General features: G+C 44.8%; 2 protein-coding genes across 27 annotated transcripts in view; one reads left to right on the top strand and one right to left on the bottom strand.

Annotated features, from left to right (window-relative positions):
* Positions 1 to 23,159, bottom strand: part of LPP (LIM domain containing preferred translocation partner in lipoma) — a 745,086-nt gene extending 721,927 nt beyond the window's left edge. For 15 of the 20 annotated variants that reach the window (XM_054245473.2, XM_078350483.1, XM_078350489.1 and 12 more), the window contains exon 1: positions 22,195 to 22,353. The gene's annotated coding sequence lies outside the window, so the exon portion shown is untranslated. Of the gene's footprint in view, positions 1 to 22,194; positions 22,354 to 22,854 lie in introns of those variants that run through there. The other 5 variants (XM_035276043.3, XM_078350484.1, XM_078350478.1 and 2 more) reach the window with 1 other exon arrangement.
* Positions 20,196 to 26,871, top strand: LOC128929704 (uncharacterized). Of its 7 annotated transcripts, none has more exons than XR_013527204.1 (2): positions 20,196 to 22,453; positions 25,889 to 26,871. XR_013527204.1 is itself a non-coding variant. In XM_078350498.1 (2 exons), exon 1 carries the CDS (start codon positions 21,664 to 21,666, stop codon positions 22,285 to 22,287), a length of 624 nt encoding a protein of 207 aa, XP_078206624.1. In that variant the 5' UTR covers positions 20,196 to 21,663; the 3' UTR covers positions 22,288 to 22,315; positions 25,889 to 26,871. The 7 variants fall into 7 exon arrangements, 2 of the variants coding, with proteins under 2 accessions (XP_078206624.1, XP_078206623.1); XR_013527203.1 differs by having other exon boundaries at positions 25,849 to 26,871; XR_013527202.1 differs by having other exon boundaries at positions 20,196 to 23,371; positions 25,849 to 26,871.
* Positions 26,872 to 27,078: the final 207 nt, after the last annotated feature.

The following is a 27,078-nucleotide window of genomic DNA, read 5'->3' as shown; positions in this document are numbered from 1 at the left end:
CCCAAATGCCCATCGACGATAGACTGGACAAGGAAAATGTAGCACATATACACCATGGAATACTATGCAGCCAGAAAAAATGATGAGTTTGTGTCCTTGGTAAGGACATGGATGAATCTGGAAACCATAATTCTTAGCAAACTGACACAAGAACAGAAAATCAAACGCCGCATGTTCTCAGTCATAGATGAACAATGAGAACACGCGGACTCAGAGAGGGGAGCATCACACACTGGAATCTATTGAGATGGGCCAAGGGAGGGACAGTGGGGGGATGGGGAGGTCGGGGAGAGAAATGTCAGATGTAGGTGATGGGGGGATGGAAGCAGCAAACCACATTGCCATGTGTGTACCTATACGACAATCCTGTATGATCTGCACATGTACCCCAGAACCTAAAGTACAATTTAAAAAAAAGACAGACATGTCCAATATGTCCAAAATAAGACAGACATATTGATAATACAAGAGAAGGTAAGAAATATTCAGTGTCATGCCAGCAGTACTGACGAAGGGCTATGGCACCATAAGAGGAAGTGATTATTTCCCGCTTGGGGGGATAGGCAGAAATCAAGGCTTGCTTCATGAAAGAGGTGGCATTAATATGCTGGACCTAGAAGATCAATGGGATTCAAACAGGTAAAGACGGCAGTGGAGGGTAATCAAAACAGAGAAAGCGCTGCAACAAAGACAAGGGTGGGGGAAAGCAATGAAGATGAGATTCCAAAAGTCAGTTGGCCTCATTCATTAAGATCATAAAAGGCAAGATAAGCAAGATATACAGGGGATTTATGTCACCATGGCTCAGCTCCTTCACCCAGCTTCCTGGCTGGAGATGTCCCTCCTCCCCCATCTCTCCAGGCTCCAGGGACAGGACTGTGCACCTGCTGCCTCACGCACGTGCTGTGCCTTCTCTGCCGCCTCATGCCTGCGCTCCTCGGGTATCAATCCTGCGCACGCTTCGCTGCACTTGCTATGCCATGTCTTTACACTACTGTTTTCTGTAATTTATAAAACACATACTGCCCACGAGTTTGTATTTTTAATTCCTGTAAGAAGTTTTGGGATCCAATTTGTGTGAAAGTCAGACTGTAACATAATGTAGTATTGTATGATAAAAGCCTCCAAGAATAAAAACAGACAGTGTATCCTGCTTATCAGATACTCAAACACTGGTTCCATTCCTGAGTGTCACAGATTTCTTCATGAATAACTCTTCTTGATTTTGCATCAGCTTGTCCCAGTCTTCTTGAAATAAGTTCTAGGGACAAAATTTCCTAATTTTCAAGACTACTTTTTTCAGACATTGCTTGAGAACCTACTATGTTCCAGGCTGTGCTGAAAGGGGGCACAACGGCTCACTTAACTTTCATGAGGTAAAACTGTGGTATTTTATGAGAGTTGAGTCCTGTGAGACATTACTGATTGCTGAACCCACTTTACAATGAAAAATGAGGGGAAAGGAAGGGAAACCTGGATCCAAACCCAGATTTTGGGGAGTCCCCAATGGTTGCTCACTCATAACAACAGGGACCAGATCAAGAGATCTTGAAGATCCTTTTCTAAACTTCTCTGGGCTTCCAGCTTCTCCCAGCACTGTCGCTTCACTTTTGGGGGCCTCAGTTTCTTCCCCTAAGAAAGAGGTGACTCCATGGCAGTGATTTTTTGAGCCCTACTTTGCCGGAGTCCTTCTGCCCAGGCTGGAATGCAGTGGCACAATCTCAGCTCACTGCAACCTCCGCCTCCCAGGTTCAGGTGATTTTCCTTCCTCAGTCTCCTGAGTAGCTGGAACTAAAAGTGTGAGCCACCACACCCAGCTTATTTTTGTATTTGTTTGTTTGTTCGTTTGTTTAATAGAGACAGGGTTTCTGCATGTTAGAAAGGGTGGCCTCAAACTCCTGACCTCAGGTGATCCACCCTCCTCAGCCATTCAAAGTGCTGGGATTACAGGAGTGAGCCATGACGCTTGTTTGTAATAGGCTTTTCTATAAGGAAACTTCCTCCGAATATTAAGGAATATGGGCCAGGTATGGTGGCTAACACCTGTAATCCCAGCACTTTGAAAGGCTGAGGCAGGAGGATGGCTTGAGCCCAGGAGGTTGAAACCAGCCTAGGCAACGTAGCGAGACCCTGTCTGTACAAAAAATACAAAAATTTAGCTGGGTGTGGTGGCATGCACCTGTAGTCCCAGCTACCCAGGAGGCTGAGGTGGGAGGATTGCTTGAACCCAGAAGGTCAAAGCTGCAGTGAGTTATGATCACGCCAGTGGGGGACCCCAGCCTGAGGGGACAGAGCAAGACCTTGTCTCAAAAAACTAAGTAAATAAATACTCAGGAAGATGAAAGTTTCACAGTGGTTCTAAACTGAGAATCCTGGACTAGAACCTGGAACAGAAAAAGGAAGTTAATGGAAAAACTGGTGAAACTTTAAATAGTCTAGAGTTAGTTCATAGTAATGTACTAACGTCAGTTTCTTAGTTTTGACAAACGTTCCATAGTAATATAAGACATCAAAAATGAGGACAAGCGGGTGAGTAGTATATGGAAATTCCCTGTACAATTTTTACTTTTCTATAACCCTAAAATTACTCCAAAATTAAAAGTTTATTTAAAAAGACAACAATAACAAAAAAAACCATCATCTAGATAATTTCTATTATCTTTCCCAAATTACCGTTTTGTGACTTAATAAGGGTAACACATAATAGCAGTGGCTAATATTTAATGGGCGCTTATCACATGTCCCGGCCCTATCCTAAGGGCTTTATATGCATTAACTCATTTAATCCTCACAACAGTGACATAAGCAATTTTCTTATTCTTATTTTACAGACGAGGCAACAGAGGCCTAAAAATACTGAGCAACAAGTTGAGGTATTTTTGGCAGGGCCAGAATGCAAATCCAGGCAGTGCAGCTCCAGAGCTCTGGCTCGTAAGCATATTTACGTATTTATGGCAGCGCTTTCAAAATGCTTCCGGAATCAGGCCTATCTAGGAATAGCCAAATGACTAAAGACAAAGACTGAAAGGTGAGTAGTATGTTTAATACAAAGAAGAAGAGCAACAGGGACTCTCAAGGTGAAGTCTCAGCTTCTGAAAATCTCCACTGGAGCAGAACCAAACCTCACTCAAGTTACCAATGGCCTCCCCACATCAGAACGATATCCCTGGCCTTGTCGGAATGGTGCTCTGCCCTCCCTGGCATATCATCCTTGAAGAGTTGCACCACCAGCCCACCTCACTGCCCTTTAGTTGGCCACTCACTGGCTGTCTGCTGTCATTTTCATCCCTGAAGTGTCAGTTTGGGTAAGGAGTGAAATGAAACATGCAGGCTGTCTTTTCAAGGTCTGCAAAATAAGCTTAAGCTTTCCACATGACTGGTTTTCCTAGATACTCAAGAATCCATGCTGAGAACCTAATAGTGCATTGCCCAGTCCTAGAAAGCAAAAACCTCTCCAATTTATAACATACCTCATGGTCTGCTGTTTCCACTAAGTGTCAAAAAGAAGGCACGTGGGTAAGCATCTCACCTCCATTATGGGATCCTTGAGGACAAGACTTGGTCTCACTCATCGAACAATACAATTCCATAAAGAAATGGTGCTAGGCTCTAGGAAAGATCTGTAGCTGGCCAGGACCACCACCCATCACTCTGCCCCCTCCATTGCAGCCATTTGTCTTTGGAAGGTTTCTGAGTGGACAGCACCCATAGGCATAGCCAGGAGGGAAAAAGATGAGGAGAGAGGAAGCTATCCAGTCGGAGAATGAGACAGGAAGATTTACAGCACTGAGGGTGTAGACAAGAAAGAGATAAGCTTGGGTGATTAAAAGCAACAGGCAATAAAAAGAAAATGAATCCAGAAGGAGTCAGGATGGAAGAGAACCAATATTCGCGGAAGGCCTACTGTGTGTGGGCATGAAGCTATGCTCACTGCAGATGTCAGTCTCAAAAATACATGTAGGATCAAACAGTCCAGGTTGACTTCAGCTTGTGTTGATTTAGTAAACATTAAAATTCAACATTTTCTAGTTGAAAGGGCCCTGAGGGGTACACATAGCTTAACCCTAACATTTCATAGACAGATAAACTGAGGCTCAGACTCAGAAAAATTCATGCCTAAAATGGAATGAGAAATGTAAGCCAGTTCTTTCCACTTCTTTGCCGGTTTTTCTTTTTATACAGATATGAAAAACAAGGCAGGTATTGCTGAGAGGCTCTGAAAGAATTCACTCTTAGGTGAAAGCTCCCATAGCATGGTGGACCAGATTTGTGTATTATCCTCCACCTCATCTAGCTTCCATCTGCTGGTTGCTACCAGAGAGGAAAAAAATGGTAGCATTATTTTAAATGAAACAGATGTCTTGCCAGGAAGAATGTAAAAGAGTACCTTGCCTTAGATGAAAAAGATAGTTCAGACAAATAAGAATGAAAAATGAAGACAGAGGACAATGCTTATTCTTGAATATTCTTGTTTTTGAATAAGAACAATTCTTATTCACCAGAATAAGAGAAGCTAGCGGGGAAGGTAAGGTGGAGAAAGTGGTATATGACAAGGTAAATGGAAACTAAACTGGTTAGAATGATGCTGTACATGAAGAAGCTGAGACTCCCTCTTATATTTCTGGGAAGCTGAGGCGGGTGGATCACAAAGTCAGGAGTTCGAGACCAGCCTGACCAATATAATGAAACTCTGTCTCCACTAAAAATACAAAAATTAGCCAGGCGTGGTGGTGCATGTCTGTAGTCCCAGCTACTGGTGAGGCTGAGGCAGGAAAATCGCTTGAACCCAGGAGGTGGAGGTTGCAGTGTGCCGAGATCACACCACTGCACTCCAGCCTGAGCAACAGAGCGAAACTCCATTATAGTAAATAGATAGATAGATAGATAGATAGATAGATAGATAGATAGATAGATAGATAGACAACAGAGGCTCTGCCCCAAACAAAGCATGAGGATGAAAATGTCTTACAGACATGAATCAATGATCACTTCTGCAGATGGACAGTCATTCAGTTGGAACAAAGCCGAAGGCAGAAAGTTCTGCGCTAAAATATTCATTGCCTCTTACTTCTCCAGATTCAGGCTATAAAGAAAATTGGCCTACATTATGTCAATGCGTTAGGGAGTCTCCACCAAATCGGCCATGTCAGAATTTCAGAGTTACTCTGTTCCCAGTGACTCCCTGGCAACCCTCCAGGCCTCTCTGCTTATACTGTCTGTCTCCCACAAGACCCAGCACTTCCACGAGAAAAGCCTGTCCTGATCACATACCCTCCACTCCAGCTAAAAGATTCTATGTCTAAAATCACTCACTTTATGTGCACAACTTCCAAAGTAGAATTCTGACGCTGCATCATATTACTAGGGTGATGTCTGACTACCCTTTCTGGGCTGTGGGAGGCTGGTGGCCAGGGTCTACGGCCCACAGTGGCTGTCCCCAAATGATATTGCATCGTGGAGCCCAAGAAATGCTCTGGAAAAAAAAAAAGGAAGTAGGAGGATGCAAGGGTTCTATGATCGGATAACTTCGGGAAACAAACTTAGGAGGTCAGAATGTGCATTAGTTTATTAACACTCAGAGAAATCCCACGGTAAAGATATGCAATACTGAAATTTCCTTAATTTTGTTTAACTTGGACTTTTTCAAACTTACTTGGCTAAAGGACCTTTTTCTTAATAGAACAGCCTTAGCACTTTGGGAAATACTGTCTTACAGAATCACAGCATTCTAAGGGAGCTTCATACTCCTACAGCAGTACTTTGCAGCTTTCACACTGGACTGTGTCCTCCTTAGAAGCCGGGGCCTTGTCTGAATCAAGGTGTATCCACAACACTCAGCTAAGTGCCTTACACACTGCAAGCCTATAGTATGTGTTACATGGATAAACTAAACCCAACCCTCTCATTTCTAGGATGACAAAATAAAAACAAATATGTCAGAATGACCTCCTTCATAGCTTCCTTAGTGATTATAAGAAGCCTCACACAGAGAATGTGCTCAATAGCTTTTGAAAAATGAAAGGTAATAGAATGGGATGGAAGAGAAGAGAAAAGATTGGAAAGTTTCTCATCTACACTATAAGCCAAAAGTTTCTGAAACATGATAGAAGAAGAAGAGAAGCTGCCTCTTCTCCTCTTTCACCCAAGTTAAGTCTTAACCAGAGGGAAATGAAAATGATGAATCATAAAAGGAAAACTGCAGGAAAACCAAAGACCCCTTGGGATGGGAGGTGGGGGAGAAGTGGTGTTTGCAAACTGATGGGGATAAACAAGACCTGTCTGTATCTCATTTAGACTTAATAAGATAGTTTGCTGAATGTTAATTAAATACTCAGTGGTTGTTACCAACTGTGGTGATTAACTTAATTTTGAATTAAATAAGCAATAAATGCTTAACTGAAGTTCTATTAAATTTTACCCAGCAAGTGAGAAATATGAGGCTCTTAATTGACTTTAAACAAGATAGTTATGGCAAGTTAGCTGAATTTTTATTACCTAAAGATAACAGCCTTATTAAATCTAAATTGTCTATTTTATTTGATAGGGAAATATGTTATCAGTTCTTCTCATTTACCAAAAGAAATGTCAAAAGAGATCACAAATGGTCCAAACTGCTTGGGTTGGGATTCATTTTCTGATACTATTTTAATATAAAGTTTATTCATTTAAGGATGAATTTAGACTTAAGTATTAGCAAGGTCTAGGAAGGATTTATATTTCCACTGATCAAACCAGGTGACCACATTTTCTAAACCAAAAATCAGGACTCTGATTTCTCATCGTAGACACAGTTTAGAGATGTTAAGATCACAATACTGACATTTCCAGGTCTCCATGGTTTAAAAGGCTATGGACCCAAAACATTTAAAATCATTACTGTTCAAATAAATGATTGGCTCTGCTACTGAACAAGCTGTATTCTAACTAGTTAACCTCACTTTTCTAGGCCTCAACTATCACACATGTTAAATGAAGAGGTTGGAAGTCACTGCCTTGATTCATTTATTTTTTTCTTCACAGTATGTGCAGGGCCTAGAACAGTGCCTGGCACAGAGTAAGTAGCTCACTAAAGACTGAGAGAATGAATGAATGCATAAATTAAATCAATTTAAGATAGTCAAAACACTAAAAATTTTTAGCCCTTTTATATCAAGTTTCTTCAGACGACTATTTTTAAATATTGTCATTTGACAATCCATATAAAAAGAAACACAAATACTAAACCATTGCTTGGGAAATGTTTTTGGTAATTAAAGAAATTCAAATTAAAACAAGATATTTCTTACATATTAATCTAGCAAAGATGAATGCAAGTTATAAAATTAAATGCTGGTTAGTGCACAGAGAAACAAGTAGATTCACACACTGCTAATGACTCTGCAAGTCAGGAGTCTTTCTGGAGACTGACCGGCAATTTATTTGAAAAGTAACAGAACAGTTGGGACTTTTGTGCCTATAATTCTCCCCTGAAATAACTTAAAACTTATTTAGCCAGTCAGCAAGTATTTATTTAAGGTCTACATAGGTCATACTTAGAAGAAATAAAGGAAAAAGACATTGGGTGCCTTATTAGCTAATGGGTTGACAGAATCCTAAAACACACACACACACACACACACACACACACACACAAGATAACATTTTTCAGTGGCACTGCATGGCAGGCTGGGAGTGCAGTGGTGCAATTTCAGCTCACTGCAACCTCCTCCTCCCAAGTTCAAGTGATTCTACTGCCTCAGCCTCCCAAGTAGCTATAACTAAAGGCACGCACCACCATGCCCAGCTAATTTTTGTATTTTTAGTACAGATGGAGTTTCCCTATGTTGACCATGTTGGTCTCAAACTCCTGACCTCAGGTGATCTGCCCACCTCAGCCTCCCAAAGTGCTGAGATTACAGGTGTGAGCCATCGTGCCCGGTCAACATGGCAGGCTTTGAGGCTTTACTACACTGACCATAGAATTCCTTCCGCAATCATGTAAAAGATGCTCTTATACCCTTTTACGGATGAGGAATTGGAGGTTCAGAGAGGCTGAATAACCAGCACACAATCATATGGCTAACAGGTAGCAGAGCTATAATCTAAATCCAAACCTTCTAGCTCTCCAAACTATTCATGTAGTTTCTACCACATCCCTGAGAGAGAACCACATAATGCAAGGGACAAAAGTTGTAACCGCTGTAAGGAAAAGATAACATGCCATGAAGATACTCAATTAGATGGTGGTGTGTGTTTGTTTGTTAATTTAAGATATTCTTTTTTTTTGAGACGGAGTTTCGCTCTTGTTACCCAGGCTGGAGTGCAATGGCACGATCTCGGCTCACCGCAACCTCTGCCTCCTGGGTTCAAGCAATTCTCCTGCCTCAGCCTCCCGAGTAGCTGGGACTACAGGCATGCGCCACCATGCCCAGCTAATTTTTGTATTTTTAGTAGAGACGGGGTTTCACCATGTTGACCGGGATGGTCTCGATTCCTTGACCTTGTGATCCACTCGCCTTGGCCTCCCAAAGTGCTGGGATTACAGGCGTGAGCCATCGCGCCTGGCCGTTATTTAAGATATTCTTAAAACGCAAGTCATCATGTATTACTTCACATATATTATTCATTCATTCACAGGTTCATTCAATAAACATTTATTACATTATTTATCACATAGCAGGATTTGCAGTAGATGCTGGGGATATGAATATAAACAAAAGCTAGAGCTTGGCTCAGAGATCTGCAGAGAGCAGGAAGGATTTGGTATTGCAATAATAGGAAACTTATTGAAGAAAACTTCTAATAGAAAACATTGAAGTCCTGGTTCAATGTTTAACTTCTTGGGCTCTGGGCAAATCATGTAACCTTTCCCGGGCTCAAGCTCCTGATAAAACTTGGACATCATAACCATCCACAGGACAACTGGTACAATTGGCCTGTAATTTGTAGGAAAACACATGGTTATCCGTAAAGCCTGTAAGAAATGGCAACAGGAAGATAAGTATTATGTTATGTGGATGGATTCTGTTTTGATCAGGATTTTGCAAGCTGGCACAGTCTACCAACATCTCCCAGATGAGTGAGTGCTAATTTATTGGCAACAAAATGGTTTTCCCATCACTACTCTGAATGAACTACCTGCCACCATTCTTAGAGTTCAGTCATCCATTTTTAACTCTCTCTGCCTTTATCTAAAACAATCCTGAGCAGCCAAATAGATAAAGCACTTCCAGATGAGATTGTTATAAGTCTCTTTTCCTAGGAATTAAATTCTTTAAAAAGAGCCTGTAATCCCAGCACATTGGGATGCCAAGGCAGGTGGATCACCTGACATCAGGAGTTCGAGAGCAGCCTGGCCTATGTGGTGAAACCCTGTCTCAAGAAGAAAAAAACACACACACACATACTTCAAGGTTGACAGGTCTTAGAGACCTTGTATAGGGGTTTTCAGCCCATGTCTGAACTTCCATGGTAATATTCCAGTCAGCCACTGCTTGAATATCTCAAGCGATTAGAGATTCAATTAACTCCAGAAAGAGCCCATCTCATCTTATTCAGAATTAAGAAATGTCAAGGAATCCTTCTAAGATAAAAAAGGGTGAAGATCTTCCGTGACAAACAGTTCTCTCAAAAGTCATATGTTGCGTCACCCATCTAAGACACTGGGCAGAGGAAGAGATCACCTCAGTGTTACGCTGCGACCAGGGCTATGAATTTTGCACATGTCATTTCTTAGGGGCCGAGTCTCCTCTTACGCAAAATGAAAAGACTGGTGACTTCTTTTTTTTTTTTTTTTTTTTTTTTGAGACGGAGTTTCGCTCTTGTTACCCAGGCTGGAGTGCAATGGCGCAGATCTTGGCTCACCGCAACCTCCGCCTCCTGGGTTCAGGCAATTCTGCCTCAGCCTCCTGAGTAGCTGGTATTACAGGCACGCGCCACCATGCCCAGCTAATTTTTTGTATTTTTAGTAGAGACGGGGTTTCACCATGTTGACCAAGATGGTCTCGATCTCTTGACCTCGTGATCCACCCTCCTCGGCCTCCCAAAGTGCTGGGATTACAGGCTTGAGCCACCGCGCCCAGCCTAAGACTGGTGACTTCTATCTGTGAGTCATCTCTCATATCTACTGCCACAACTCTAATTCAGGTTTGCTTTATCATTTGCCTGGGCTATTGTGGCAGCTCAGATGGCTCTGCTGTCTCTAGTACCCTCGCCTTCAATCCATCTCACACACTACACACGATTATTTTCTTAAAGCACAGATGCAGTCAACTCATTGATCTACTTGATTCTCCATTCAGAATGCAGTCTCAACATCCCTATACAGCAATCAAGATTTCTCTCAATGTAGACCCTCACCCATCTCCATAGCCTCTCCACCATGCAGTCCACCTTCATGACTCCAGTTTTTCAAGGCACCATGCACTTTTTCACCTCCATGTCTCTATCCATGTTATTTATCCCACTTAGATATCTTCTCCTCCCCCAGCCCACCAAACAAATCCCCACTTACCCTTCAATGCCCAGTCAAATGGCAATCTCTTTATCTGAGTTTCCCTAGGTCCCCAGAGTTAGTTACCATCCAATTAGAGCCATCAGACTTTATTTTTTTTTCTGACACACAGGGTCTCATTCTGTAACCCCAGCTGTAGTACAGTGGTGTGATCATAGCTCACTGTACCCTCAAATGCTGGAACTCAAGGAATCCTCCTGCCTCAGCTTCCTGAGCAGCTCGGACTACAGGCATGCACCACCACACTGGCTAATTTTTTTAATTTTTATTTTTTTTAGAGATGGGATCTTGCTATATTGTCCAGGATAGTCTTGAACTCCTGGCCTCAAGTGATCCTCCTACCTCGGCCTCCCAAAGTGCTGGGATTACACTGTGAGCTATTGCACCTAGCCCCTTCAGATATTTTTTTGCATATACTTCTACATACTGTTTTGATTATGTATATGACCTCCTGAAAGCAGAGACCACACTACACTCATGCTTCCATCTTCAAAACCCAGAGTAACATATCACTCATTCTTCCACAGGTGCACCTAACACATGGTATCAAACGAATACACAAACGTGTCAAATTTATGGAAAGAATGTTATATTTAGGGTCCTGTCCAGCTGTCACTACTGGGACCCTAAATATTCTGCAAGTAAAGCTATTAAACTATGACCAGGAAGAGAGATTTCCAGAGTGGAAATGACCAGCTGCTAGAACACTGACCTATCTTTCACCTCATTCTAAGGAAAGGTGTCACTTACCTGCCTGGCCACTGCAGAGTTTGCCTTTCCCATGAGTCAGGGCACACCCAGCCCTGTGAGTGGCAACTCTTTATTGCACTTCCTGAAAATGATTAGTTTTCATACCAAACAAGACAGAAGTTCCAGGTGCCAACCAAGTTATTTTCTTCCTTAAACTAAACAAGAACCATCTTCAGTGGAAATTCACTAGGAAGGACAAGTGCAGATGACTCTGCATAATGGAGATGAATTTCCACGGTGACCTCCTGGCACAGAGCTTAGTACAGCATTAGGCTTCCACAGTTACAGCTAAAGATCATTATCAAGATGGGCCACTGGATGGAAAACAACAGATTCAGGAACGCAGCTAAAGTATACACATGAACAGACAACCAGTCTTATTTCTTAACTCTCAGTAGCCAGAGCAATTCAGCTGCCTGCTGCAATCTGGTCTAAGCCTTCCCATTCTTGAATGTCTAACCGAAGTCCCAGCACTTCAGACAAGCTCCAGTGATTCACAAGTCCCCCAGTCCTTCATGTGTGCCTCTCCCATGGCACTCTCTTACAATATAGATACACATTAACATGTTTTTATCAACCCTCATAAACACGAAGTGCTTACAGTCTTGACCTACCCTTCAAACAGACTTAAATTCCACTTCTATAAATGTAATTCATTCGGCAGACATTTTTTTTTTTGAGATAGAGTCTCACTCTGTTGCCCAGGCTGGAGTGCAATGGTGCCATCTTGGCTCACTGCACCCTCTGCCTCCTGGGTTCAAGCAATTCTCCTGCCTTAGCCTCCCGAGTAGCTGGGATTACAGGCACTGTCCACCACAACCGGCTAACGTTTTTTTTTTTTGTATATTTAGTAGAAACGGGGTTTCACCATGTTGGCCAGGCTGGTCTCGAACTGGTGACCTCAAGTGATCTACCCACCTCAATCTCCCAAAGTGCTGACATTACAGATGTGAGCCACCATAGCTGGCCATTCAGCAGACATTTCTTGAGCACCTAGCGCCTCCTTTAACAAAACAGTGGATGTTTATTAAGTCCTTGCCTTATGCCTGGCCTTATGCACGTTATTTACACTACCTCACTCAATATTCACCTATAAGGAGGTGACCATATAATGTATCCTCCAAATCAGGACACCTATGAGAGTAAAATGTAACACTACAGATACTACTGAAGACCTCTGCAAGTTGACAGCTGTGCTGCTGGGTGGTGGTCTAAGTAACTAAGGGACACTAACAATGGCTTTAGCAGGAAAGGTGCATGCTGGAGGCAGGTCAAAGCATCCTCCTTTAAGATCAGTGACCTGGAACTGTACTGATCCGCATGCTTACCTAGTCCATGAAAGGTTCCCACACAAGTTTCTAAAGAAGACCTGGCTTCACCTTCAACATCGGCTTTCTGTTTGAATTACAGGGGGATCTCCAGCTATGATGCAAAGCCACAACACAAGCAATTACAACAGTAGAAGCAGACCCTCCATGGGTAACAGATACAAATGGTGCAAACAAAACCCAAGAGAAGGTGGGATGGTGGCAGTGGAAGAAGGGGCATTGCTCAGCCATCCACTGGTGACAGATCACCACTCTGCACAACCTGGAAATGCCCGTGAATGTCTGTGGCACTCATCCCACTTTTGGGGGCACACTATGCTAAACAGTGGTGACCTCATTAATAAGAGGTCTAAAAATGAGTATGTGGGGAAACCAAACAGTGCCTGTGACCACCCAGGGGAGCCCCCTTATTAAACAGCACAGTGAGGTCTTGAACTAGGAGTTGTCTGGGTCTAAATCCCTTGAGCCTCACAAGCAGAGTAAGGTGTCAACACTGTGTGCTAGACGCCGTGCTGGGCATCCAGATCGGCCACATGTACAGACTGCATTACGTTAACAAAGTACCCCATGGAAATGCCCCTGATTCTCAAGAGTGCATTGTGATATATCACAGGATTTCCACTGAAAGGTAATTTAGGCTGAAGAATGTTCCAGAACTTGTTCAAGATCACAGGGTTTGTGGTTAGTCCAAACACAGGTCTCTGTTTTCCCTACACCTAAAATCCCTGGTACTGCCAAAATGATCTAGTGTGATGAAGCCCAGATCCTTGAACTCCCCGGTCCCAAATCTGACATTTAGGCTTGCCTTCCAAAGCCTCAAACATAGACAGCTAATGCTACTAATTTGTACTAGTGAAACAATAACTATTTCTCACCTGTGTAAAGGGCTTGCAGGGGTGTTCACATCAACATTGCTCATTTGCAAAAGTTAGAAAGCAAGACAGGCGTTTCGGAGAGGGGTGTTTGATTCTCACTCTGCTGCTCGAGGCCCTGCACCCTTGCCAGGAAGCTTTTATCACCCTTGAACTCTTGACCACTATCTGCAAGATAAGACTGATCTAGCCAACTTTTCTCTTGGATTAAAATTGGGAACAAGGTAATAAAAACGAACATAAAATGCATTTGCTACATTAAAAGTGCGGTGAAGGCTCTGAAATACTCATGAGATACATTGTGATGGGCAGATTTAATAGGGAAGGTAAAGACAAGATCTACCTTGTAATGGATCTAAAACTATTGCCTAAAAACATGTAGGCCAGCAAAAATAAGTAAATATTAACGGAGAATGGCAGAGAGCAGGGACAGAGAGCTGTAACAAGCAAGGAACCTTGATGTTAGCACCGACGCATAGCGTGGTTCTTGCAAACAAGCATCAATGGCAGCGATTCATGGCAGTAACATAAATAAATCCCCAGACCACACACATTCAAACGAAGCCATCTTAATCCAAGTGCTTTCACAGTATGAAGCACAAGTTTCAAGCCTAAGATACAATGATCTCCAAGTTACATCCTCTCCTAAAATTCTCCAAAGCAGAGAAGCTCCTGGAGGTAAGAAGGAGGAATGGGGAAGGAATGTGTGAGGTACAGCAGAAATCAAGAATGAAAAATGCTTGGAAACAGGGATGGCCTGGGAGCAAAGTCTGTGGCCCAACTCCACTTCAGCTGACAAGGGTGTGATGGAGCAAGTCTGTCCCTTTTCTGGGGCCTCAGTTTCCGTATCTATACAAAGGATCAGATCACTCTGGCCAAGAAGGCCCCGGTCCATGCTTGCTGCTTCTCCTGTTGACTACTTTGGTATTTTGGTATAAAAAAACAGCCATGACTCATAAGCTATCAAACAATTAGAAAGAAAAAAAGTAGGAGTTAAAATACCTGATATTAGTCTAGCAGCAAACAGCTTTGGGAATCCATTGTTCCCTCCCTACTCTGCTGACCTGACACAGGCCCATCTCTCCTATCCTGAAACATTTCAGCAGCCTTCTAAGCTGGGTCTCTGCCTCTGGTCTTAACCTGTCCTCACTCTGCCACCAGAGCTCTCTGAAATACAGATCCAACAAGGCCCTCGTTTGCTCAAAAAAAATAATAAAAGCCTTGCTGCTCTCTCCCACCTCTCTGCCATCATCCTTAGCTGGGTCCAACGGCCCTTTACCAACTAACACTCCCTAGCCAGCCCCATCTCTCACAGTGATCTCCAAATACACGTTTACATTCCTCAGACACTTTTAGGCCTCAAGCCTGTGCACATATACCAAGGTCCCTATGCCTAGAAAGCTCTTCCACTCCTGTCCACCATGTAAACTCCTATTCACTCCTCAAAACCCAACCCAATGTCTTCTTTTCCATAGGCATTCGCCAGTTCATCTAGATGACTGGTCACTCCTTTCTCCGTGTTCTCATTAGCTCTTTGCTCATGACTTTATTAGGGCACTAGCATCTTCTCTTTCAGTTTCTTTCCTATGATAGAATGAGGACTCTGGAAGCCAGAGCCTATCTCAGTTTCCTTTGTAACCAGTATCTAGCATTTCTGCCCAGCATACAGTAATCGCTTTGTACACAAGTACTGAACTCAATACACGAAATTGAGTTGTATCAGATCACAGATATGTGTGGGTTGGAAGGTGTAAGGAGTCTGGAAATTGCTTCATGGCACAAGGCAGATTTTGATCTTGATCCTAGAATCACAGGGGTTACAACAGGCAGAGACAGAGAGGATGGAAACTCCAGGTAGAGAAAACAGCATAGGAAAAGGCTTGGATTAAGAAAACAGAGGGCCTGGCATGGTGGCTCCCTCCTGTAATCCCAGCACTTTGAGAGGCCAAGGTGGACAGATCAACTGAGGTCAGGAGTTCAAGACCAGCCTGACCAACATGGTGAAACCTCATCTCTACAAAAATACAAAAAATTAGCCAGATGTGATGGTGGGCACCTGTAATCCAAGCTACTTGAGAGGCTGAGGCAGGACAATCACTGGAACCTGTGAGGCGGAGGTTGCAGTGAGCTGAGATCGCGCCATGCACTCCAGCCTGGGCAACAAAAGAAAAACTCAGAGTAAAACTCTGTCTCAAAAAAGAAAAGAAAAGAAAACAGCGGAATGTTCAAGACCACCTGTCTGTGTGAGGGAAAAGTGAAAGAGCAGTTACAATTGCAATTACCCTTAGCATAGTTAATCTCACAACTCTCAACTCCACACTTCCAGTCCCCCAAGCTTCACTCTGCTGGCAGGACTGCCCAGTGCCACCTGTGGCAGCAACAACAGGCTCAAGGTTCTGGGGCAGTAAAAACAGTTCCCCTCCCCTGTGATTGCTATCCTGTGGCTGCAGTGAGCTATTTTACTCCCTCTCTTCATCAAGCAAGTATTTCTGGAGTGCCTACCATGTGTCAGGCACTCTTCAGGGCACTGGGAATACAGCTACCAACAGGCAGACATCACTGTAATCCTCAAGCATCTTATTTTAAAGTGGAGAGGAGGCAGACAAGCAAATATGTAAGATGAAGTGGTGATGCACGCGTACTTGTGTCCATAAACGTCGCTCATTCACTAAACAGCTCCTGAACATCCTGGGGTCTGTCTCCCCTCACCACACAATAATGAGACTATTAATGCCTTTATCTGTGGATTGTCAAAATATAAAAGGCCCACTTAACTGAGGTAGGTGGTAGGAAGGATTATAGCTGATTCCTCAGAGCCGTGAGCCAGGAAGCTTTCCTAGAGGACACAGAGGCTACAAGGTTCAGCACCAGAGAACACATAGCACCATTACAGGAGCCATAAGATCGAAGGCGAGGACTGACAGCAAGACTTCGGCACTGTTACTGTACTACCCAACTGCCTCTCTTCATCCTTATCACAACAAGGGACTGGGAGGAGGGCTCTGTTGAGAAACGCAGATGATTTGCTAGAACGGCTTATTCTTTCCAGTTTGGGAAGAGACGACACCAATGTAGCATGTTAAGATAGAAAAGGGGCTAGGACAGCACCAGTGTGCGACTGAGAAGCCTATTTGTCCATGCGAATCCGTAGTTGCGACCCCACTAGGGCTGTTTAATTCAACCTGGGTTGAATTAAATTCCAGGGAAGAACACAGACCAGCAATGTTGATTTGAATTTTTCATCCATGAAGGCATAGAAAAGACTGGTGAAGAGGCTATAAAATCAGGCAGAAGTTTCAATGTCACCTGGTAGTTGTGTAACCTTATTTCACCAAATTCATTTTCTCATCTGCAAAATGAGACTGATAATCATAAAACCTATTTGAATGAATCAACATAATTACACAAATAGGTGGTAAGTATTCAAAAATGTTTTAAAATGATATTACTATATTAAAAGAATGATAGGAAGTAAACATTTTCTAGCCTCAACTCTGTGGTTTATCTGCTTCCAAGCATTAATCCCATTCACCCTACAGCTACCTATCCACCTACCAATCTCACTGATGTGACCAACATTTAGAATGCACTGGCCTTACTGTTCACAACAGCAAAGACTTGGAACCAACTCAAATGTCCATCAGTGATAGACTGAATAAAGAAAACATGGCACATATACACCATGAAATACTAGGCAGCCATTAAAAGGATGAGTTTATGTCCTTTGCAGGGACATGGATGAAGCTGGAAACCATCATTCTCAGCAAACTACACAAGAACAGAAAACCAGACACTACATGTTGTCACTCATAAGTAAGAGTTAAATAATGAGAACACATGGTTACAGGGAGGGAACATCACACACTGGGGCCTGTTGGGGGTCGGGGAGGTGTTGGGGAGGGATGGCATCAGGAGAAATACCTAATGTAGATGAGGGGTTGATGGGTGCAGCAAACCACACGGCACGCTATGTAACAAACCTGCACATTCTGCACATGTACCCCAGAATTTAAAGTATAACAATAAAATTTAAAAATAAAAATAAAAAACTAAAGAATGCACCTGCCTTTTCCTCCAAGCCTCCAGGCAACCTACAGCAGACTTCCACAACACACTTGAAATCTTTTCACCCTTCCCCTCGCCTTCATGCTCCACCTCATATGCTTCCTCAAGCCAATAGATTTTCACCCAAATACTAGCTTCCCGCATACAGAAATGTGATTATCTCTTCTCCTTCCTCACCTCTACCAAGTTTCTTCAAGCCAAGTACAGCCCTCCAAAGCCATATTCCAGGAAAGTGCCACCCACCAATGAATATACTCAGCTTGGAGCCTCTAATTGCAGCCCAGGGTCAAAGTCCCAGATTCACTCAGACTAAAAGTGGTACGATGCCTCCTGCATTACCATCTAAATAATTACTCCCACAGAGATGACTCTAGAGCCCCTGCCCAGCCGTATTCTCCTGTGAATTGCTACAAAACCATTTAAAGGCCCCTACAGAAATTAATTTAAACCTTACTTACTAAAAAGTAAAAGTCCATTTGTTTTTCCATTTTCCACTGTCCTCTTCATGGATAGCCATACAAAACACAGCCTGGATAATAAAGCACCTTCTCCCTGCATCTGCATCTACTACTATCTTGCTAAAAGGTCCCTCTCTCACCTGTCCTTCTTCACCTGGACAACTCCTATTCAATCCTAGAGGTTCAGCTCAGACACCCCTCCCTATGATGACTCTCCTGAGGGTGAGCCTTCTCAGTGAAGAGCAGCCAAAACTCACCCTGCAAAAGCACTTAATACATGGACACGGCCCACTCCATCTTCCCCGCCACCCCATACACACAGACACACCACACACCTGTGTGCTCTTCAAAGGCAGGGACCATGTACACTTCATCTTTGTACTCTCAGGGCCTAGCCAGTTTCTGCTTCACTGGAAGCAGGCTCCAACCCCTGGTTTTACCATATTACCTGCCATTTTCTATCTCCGTCTTTTTTTCTGTTTAATGCAGCAAATCCCTGGGCTAAGGAGGCTACCCTGTTCTTACAAGTTACACTCGGCCCATGTACAAAAACCCCATCATTCCAGCATCTCAAGCATAGTTCTGAAATCAAATCCGACCTAGCTCTTGCCCCATTCCCAATTAACCCATGCCAGCTCCACAGCAGGGTAAAGTCACATGTCATCACCAGGATGCAAAAGTTCTGGGCTGTAATTTTGAGCACATCTCTAATTAGCTACGTGACCTTGGGCAAGGGTTAAAATGAAGGTGGCAGCAGCACTGGATCTAATTTTCAGGGGACCTAGATTCAAATGAAATATCTGATCGGAAACTGTTTTATAAAGTGCAAAGCACTGTACAGTCATAAAAGACATGATTAACAATTTTATCAAATTTAAGCCGTTGACTCTAAGATGTGCCATTACCAACTTAGAATGAAAAAAAAGCCACACAACTATGGCACATTGTGATTATAAGACAACCACATTTCAGTGATATTAAAATGTGAAAAAGTGTCTTTTAGAATTGACTGAATACAACTTATTTGTCTCAATAAAATACAGGAACCAGCCGGGCACGGTGACTCAAGCCTGTTAATCCCAGCACCTTGGGAGGCCGAGGCAGGGGGATCATGAGGTCAAGAGATCGAGATCATCCTGGTCAACATGGTGAAACCGCGTCTCTACTAAAAATACAAAAAATTAGCTGGGCATGGTGGCGCGTGCCTATAGTCCCAGCTACCCAGGAGGCTGAGGCAGGAGAATTGCCTGAACCCAGGAGGCGGAGGTTGCAGTGAGCCAAAATCGCGCCATTGCACTCCAGCCTGGGTAACAAGAGCGAAACTCCGTCTCAAAAAAAAAAAAAAAATACAGGAACCTGCTATAAGCTTTTCATATTTGCCAATGATACATAATTGGTACTCAGTAACCTATGTCAAGTAAATGAACAAGAACCAATTGATAATATTCTTTTTGGGGGGCCAGGGGAATGGAGTCTTGCTCTGTTTCCCAGGCTGGAGTGCAATGGCACAATGTCAGCTCACTGCAACCTCCTCCTCCCAGGTTCAAGTGATTCTCCTGCCTCAGCCTCCCAAGCAGCTGGTAATACAGGCACATGCCACCACACCTGGCTAATTTTTGTATTTTTAGTAGAGATAGGGTTTCACTATGTTGACGAGGCTGATCCACCTGCCTCGACCCTCCAAAATGCTGAGATTATAGGCATGAGCCATCGCACCCAGCCAATAATATTCTTAGGCCAAATTATTACCTCTCGCATTAGAATTGGGTGGCAGGAGGCTTCCCAACCCCAGTAGCTCCCCTCTAAATCACGTCCCAGCCTGCTCAAAACCATCAAATGATGACTTTAAGATATATGCAGACTCCTTAGCCTGGCATTTTTAAGGCCCTTTACAACCAAGTTACCTCTCCTGTTTGTTGCTTCCTGGAACTGTCTTCACCAGAATGTGTCATTCCAAGAAAGATCCTACTCAAGTCCCAGCCATAGCATGCAGCTCATCAGCTTGGCTTCTCCCTCTGCCTACACTCAAAACCAACTCTAAGCCCATGCTGCTTACAGACAGCCTGCCTCTGGGGGAATCGCCTGACCAGAAGGCCCCAGGCTTTTACCCCTACCATTCAGATTAGGAAAATCCCATCTGGAGCCTACATTCTAGACTATAAAGGCTTGGTGTTGGGGTTGGGGGCTGCATTGCAGAAGCTAAATGCAAAAATACACACTTACCTTTTCTTTTTTTTTTTTTTTTTTTTGAGGCATAGTCTCCCTCTGTCACCCAGGCTGGAGTGCAGTGGTATGATCTCAACTCACTGCAACCTCCGTCTCCCAGGTTCAGGCAATTCTCCTGCCTCAGATTCCCGAGTAGCTGGGACTACAAGTAACCACCACCATGCCTGGCTAATATTTTGTATTTTTAGTAGAGACCGGGTTCTGCCATGTTGCCCAGAGTGGTTTCGAACTCCTGAGCTCAGGCAATCTGCCCGCCTCAGCCTACCAAAGTGCTGGGATTACAGGCGTTAGCTACCACACCATGCCCACATACTCTTTCCTTTAACTGCTCCCTGGTTCTGGCAGGAACTATGCAAGCAGAAAAACTGGCGCTGAGGTGGAGAAAGCCCTACTGGCTGTCCTAGCCCCCTGCTGTCCACCATTACTCACCTAGGCTCTAGGAGTAGCAACCACCTTTGCCTACTGTGTGTATTAAGAGTTGAGGTAGGGGGAGGATGGAAGAGGGAGCTAGATGTTTTCTAAAGGTGCCTATCCACACTTTCCCTTTCTTCACTTTAGGCTTTCTTAAAATGCCCATATGCAGGGAAAGGTAAGCCATTAAGTCACTAACACCTAAGTGAGAATGAGTTTTTCAGGAAAGGCAAGAATTGCAGAAAAAGGGGAAGGAGTAAAAAGAGAAAGGAGACTGAAAACACAGTTAAGTGAGTTTGGTAGAAGTAACAGCGCTCAAAGAAGACCCTGAGTTCTCACTGGTTGTTTTGTGCTGAGGAAGGGAAAACTGGATCCCTTCCAAGGGAAGGGCAGCCAGAGAGATTTTTCGGTCCTTTTTCTGAGGTTCCAAAGACTCTGCCCTATCCAAGCACCCAGGCACAATTCCACTGATTAGCTCAACTTATGTCACAACCTCCCCCACCTCCAACCTCTTGCCTCCAACTAAACAACATGTATACTTTCATCTCCATTTCCCACGCTGCTTCATCTTCTCTGGCCCACAGTTCCCTGGAAGAGATGTCTTCCTCCAAGCCGCTGGCTAGCTTCAGGAAACTCCTCATCCTTCAAAAGCCCCATTAAGTGCAGGACTTTCCAAAGGGCCGTCCCAGGGACCAGAAAATCAAACCCCTTCCCCGCAACTTCCTTTAACTTTGTCTATGCCTTTCCTCCAGCACTTAGCACTTTCCACGCTGGACCAGGTTTGACTCCTAGGTTCAGCTGAGATTTCCTTGAGGGCAACGTCCTACACACCCAGCTCAGTGCCTGCCACACACAGGGAGCGAGAGAAATGCTTCGAGAAAGCGAACTCAAGTCCGGAGCCAAGTATTTGAATTACGGCTTGGCCTCTGGTAAACAACCTGGGGGCGACCCTGCTTCTCTCTGGGCCTCAGCCGCCCCAACTGTAAAATGGGAGGACTTGGTTGGCTGCGTCTAGGCCCTTTCCGCGGTGACAACTGCGATTCCGCGAAAGCTCTAAGCGAATGGGCGTGGCCCCGCCCCCTGGGCGCCCAGAAAAGTCCGGGAAGGGGGCGCGCAAGGCTCCAACCCCGCCTAGCCTGGGGTCCACGCTGTCCGAAAAACTCTGCGCCCCCCTCCCCCATGGCGTGCACCCCGTGATTGGGCCGCGGCCGACACTTCCGCACAGCGGGCCGGGCCAGGCCAGAGCAGGGCACGCGCGCCGCGCTCCAGCCACCCCTGAGGCGCTCGCGCCGGGGGAGGGCTGGGGGTTCCCGAGGCGCCCGCGGGCGGAGGGAGAGGGGAAGGAAGGATTTGCAACAATACCTCTGGGAGGAGGCAGCCGGGGCGGCAGCGGCGGCGGCGGCGGCGGCGGCTGGAGGCGGAGGCAGAGGCAGAGGAGGAGGTGCCCGGGCACTCCCCCTCCCATTGTCCCCAGCCCCGGACAGGCTCGGCCCCGCACCCCGCACCGGCCTCCTCAAGCGCGCCGCCCGCGCCCAGCGCCCCGCGCCCCGCGCCCCGGGCCCCGGACCCCGCGCCGTGCAGCCAGCCCTTACCTTGCAGCGCCGGGTTCTCCCCCGGTCGCTAAAGCTACTTATCCCAGGAAAGCTCGCGCGGGACCCGGGAACGAACCCACAGACAAAAAGTGAAACTTCGGCAGGGCTGGAGCGGCTGCTGGTTGGTGCCTTTCCCCCTCCTTCCTCCCCACCGTCCCCACCCCCTCCCCTCGGTCTCCAGTGCGGTGCCCTGAACGCTGGAGGCTGACGTCAGGGGCCTGAATTCCTGACTTTGCCTGCACGCATTTGTCCATGTAAGGTATGGGAAGGCGTGTGCCCGCTGGGCCGCCGCGCAGAGCTCGCCTGGCTGGGGGAGGGGAAACCCGCAGCCGGCGGTGGCTTTGCCAAAAGGTGGGCGCACGGAGGGCATTGCATTTCCTGGGAGGAAGAGGAGGAGACGCGGGAATGCAGGGAGCTTGCAAAGGAGGAAGGGAAAGAGGGAGATGTGGAGACTTTGCCTCTGCTAGAGGAAAAGGAAGGAGACGTAGGAGGAAGCGGCCGCGTCTGGGGGCTCCAGGAGAAACGGGAAAACCTGCGGCTCCTATTAAGGCGTCAAATTAGGGCACCGAGCTTGAGTGGGAGAGATCCAGCCCTGAAATCCCCTTCCAAGATTTTCCTCATGAGCCCCGCCCTGGATTCCCAGCAAGACTCAAAACTTACAAGGTGTCAGAGCTGGCAAAGACCAACTTCCAACCCGTCCGCTTGGCACGTGAGGACACTGAGGCTCTCGGAAGAGAAGTGACTCCTGCAGGGTCGTCTCTCAACAGACGTAGGAGCGGGCCCAGGCGCTCTGCCTCCCACTCGGGTTCCCGCCTCCAGGAAGGGCCCTGGCTCCCTTTTGGCCCCGAAGCTCGAACCAGGTTAGATAGCCAGGAGCTGCGCGGACCACCCAGTGACTTATACTGCTCTTGGCCCAGAGCCAGTTCCTGGAAGGTCCTGGTTGACCGTGAGCCCTGAATATCAATGGCAATCAGTTGCTTCGGGGCAACTTCCTCCTCTGTGCTGTGCACAAATAAATGAATCCCTGAGTTTAAAGTTTACTTCTGAGCCCTGCCCAGAAAGCTTGCTCTATGCTTATAGCTTCAAAACAGTCTGCGAACTGGGTGAACTGGTTTGAATACAGACTTGCTTGTTACTGGAAGGTCTGAGTTGGCTTTTTTTTCCTCCTCTGACAACTGTAAGTGTGAACGGCGATGAGAACCACCACTTACTGTCTTAGGGGGTTATGATGTGCAGCAGCCATTGCCTGGAAAGCGCTCCATGCCTGAGACGGCCTTCCCTTGTACTACTCTCCTGTTGATACCTAAAATCATCCCTCATACTAGCATATCGTGAAAGCAGTTTCTCACCGGGTTATTGTATCCTCGGGTGAGTTAGATAGGACAAAGCATAGGCCCGCTTTTACACTTCAGGCAAAAAGTTAAGGAACGTTACTTGCCCGACACAAAATAACTGACTGCCCAAGCACCTGACTTCCGCTCCTCCCATCTAGGTCTCCTGACTAATCCCTTTATCTTTCCATACCTGGCCCTGATCTCTAGCAGGACCTAATTCCATTCATAACTGTTGAGAGTATACCATGAGCTACCTATTCATAAAAACTCCAAAAAGTGTTGAAATTCTTCTGAGGATGCATTTAAGTGGGATTCTTTTGACCAGAAATGTGAAAACACATGTTATTGGATTTATTAAGCATCTTCCTTGTGCTTAATAAGTGTTTGAATTCAGACATTTCAGGAGTAAGACTACCTAACCTCCCTGTTCCTCTCAACTATCTAATGTACACATACAACAATATGAACATGGTGGGGAATCCCAACACTTTGGGAGGCTGAGGCAGGCAGATCACATGAGCTCAGGAGTTCAAGACCAGCCTGAGCAACATGACCAAACACTGTCTCTACTAAAAATACAAAAATTAGCCGGAGGTTGAAGTGAGCCAAGACTGCGCCTCTGCACTCCAGCCTGGGGGACAGAGCGAGACAATGTATCAAAAAAAAAAAAAAAAAAAAAAGAATGCAGTTAGCAGAGAGACGAGATAGAGAGTAACCACCCATTTTACAGAATAATAAAATATTTTATCTTTACAACTAACACAGTTTGAAATGGGAGATATGAGCTCTTAGATTTTGTTCTGAGGTTTAAAAAAGATCAGATTCTATTACAGCACAGTTCACTCAAACATTGTAGCATACTCACATTCTGAGTACTACTTATTATGAACAGAATTTCAGTGTCACATGAAGTAAAAGTGGATTATCCCAAAACTCATGGAATATAACGAGACTTGACCAGCATTTCTTTTTTTTTCTTCAGTAACCCACCTATAAAGAATAATAGGGTCCTAATAAGGACTAATAAGATTTAACAAGGAATAATTAGAGTTGTTCATTTCTTCCATCATATACATTATGAGTACTGTGCTGGATCCAGAAATGCTACTAATTGTGTTAAAACTGTTGTATGGGTGTGTTGCAGACAGTCACTGTTTCTCCTGAAATGTATGTGAGTTGTTTAGGAGCCTGGTGAGCGTGGTGTTAGCACGAGCATCGTATAAAGTTAACTATGAAAGATAATTTTGACTCATGAGGAACTCTCCAGGAGGGTAAGCACCAAAGTCATAATCTGGATGCTTAGTGAACCGTATACAGTGTTGTCATTAGTGCTAACCCCACCAAAAGCCTCATTCCCATTTCCTGTTCTGGTTTCTTTCATACTCTGACTTTTCTCAACCTCCTGTGACAACTTTTTATGTGCAGGGGCTTACACAAAATGGGCAGGTTGTATGAATTTAGAGACTTGGTGTGAGAAAAATACTGGTTTACCAATTCAGAGGCTGAAAGAAGCACAGAATTTCAGGTGGAGTTGGGGGGTCATTTGGTCCAAGGATAGCACACTGGTATAACTGGCCTAAAGGCCTCCAGCAGCATTTTCATGGGTTCAGTAATGTCACAAAAGACTTTTAGGCAAGCAGGGCTCAGGTCTTGCCTTTTGCCTGCATCCATTACAGTCCTGTACACATGGCCTTTGTACAGTCCGTACACATGGCCTTTGTATAGCTCAAGCTAGTCATTTTTTTGGAGTGTCAGGCAATATTTTAAGGATTGTTCATGTACGATTCAGTTAACTCTCACAAAACCCCTTCTGAGGTTGGTATTATTATTTTTTTTATTTAACCATGAAGAAACTAAAGCCCATAGAGGTTAAGTACTAGCTCTGTGTTAAGAGCTGAGTAAGCTCTTACTCAGCTGAGGGTAGATAAGCTGAGATTCCACCCTGATCCCTGGCAACCTGGCACCTCACTCATCCACTGTTGAGTGACCATTTGCTCTCAGTTTGAACACTCCAACATAGGGAACTTATGATCTCCTAGAGTTGACCAAGAGGATAAGCTCCGAAGACTCTATTAGTAAAATAAGAATAAGAGGGCCATGGATGTTAGAAGGTAAATCTCAATCTGCTGTTGCCTCTGACAGCTTAAAAGCCATCAGGTCAAATGCCTCTAGTAAGGTTTGCACAGACTTTCATAATTTGGCACATACTTCTCCCTTCAGCCTCATTTCTTCCAGGCCTTCACATGCCTTACCCTCTACCCTCTTTCTGGTAGTTTTCCAAGCGCATCTTCCCTCCCCATGTTTATCTCTGTTTGTACAGGTTGCCTTTTTACTTGGAAGTCCTCATCCTCCTCTTTCAGATAACTTCAAGTGATGGGGCCTGAATGCAAGCAGACCAACGGAAAGGAGGAGGAAAGTGAGAGGAGCCCAGCCTTTTGGAAGTAGCAATCAAGCATGGGCAACGGGCACAGTGGCTCACGCCCATAATCCCAACACCTTGAGAGGCCGAGGTAGGCAGATCACCTGATGTTGGGAGTTTGAGACCAGCCTGGCCAACATGGGAAATCTTGTCTCTACTAAAAATACAAAAATTAGCTGGGCGTCGTAGCACACGCCTAACATGCCTATAATCCCTCCTACTCAGAAGGCTGGGGCACAAGAAGTGCTTGAACCCATGAGGCGGTAGTTGCAGTGAGCCAAGATCACACCACTGCACTCTAGGCTGGATTGACACTCTAGCTAGATTCTGTCTCAAAAAAAAAAAAAAAAAAAAAAAGACTAGCATGGGGAGAGAGACAAGAGAGAAATGTTTGTTTCTGGTTCTTACCCTAAATTACTGTGCAATCTCTTGGCAAGTCACTTCCTCTGTATTCTCAGTTTCTCTATCTAATTAGTTCCTTAAATTTGGTGATCTCCAACACTCTCCCAGTTTTTCAGTTTGTTGTTGCATTCTACCCAGTGATCAAATCCATATTCCCGAAGCACAGTACACTATGTCATACTGCAAATCTTGTAAAGGTTCCTGATATGGTTTGGTTGTGTCCCTACTCAAGTCTCATCTTGAATTGCAATTCCCATAATTCCCACATGTCGTGGGAGGGACCAGGTGGAGATAATTGAATCATGGGGGTGATTTCCCCCCTGCTGTTCTTGTGATTGTGAGTTCTCATGAAATCTGCTGGTTTTATAAGGGTCTTTCCCCTTCACTGGGCACTCATTCTTCTGTCTCCAGCTGCCATGTGAAGAAGGATATATTTGCTTTCTCTTCTGCCAGGATTGTAAGTTTCCTGAGGCCTCCCAGGAATGCTGAAGTGTGAGACAATTAAACATTTTTCTTTATAAATTTCCCAGTCTTGAGTATGTCTTTATTAGCTGTGTGATAATGGATTGATAAAGTTTAATAATATCAACCAAATTAAGTTCATACCCTTAAGCCTCCCCTTCCTCATTTTTATGACCGAATCCTGATGGACTTTTCCAACTATAAGTTGTACCCTCCAACACCCCCTCCTCCACCACACACATACACACACACCAATTCCTTTAGTTC

The sequence above is a fragment of the Callithrix jacchus genome, chromosome 15, assembly GCF_049354715.1.
Source record: "Callithrix jacchus isolate 240 chromosome 15, calJac240_pri, whole genome shotgun sequence".
In the NCBI taxonomy this organism is placed as follows: Eukaryota; Metazoa; Chordata; class Mammalia; order Primates; family Cebidae; genus Callithrix; species Callithrix jacchus.
The sequence above is the reverse complement of the archived record's forward strand: the minus strand, read 5'-3'. Positions and strand labels throughout refer to the sequence as shown.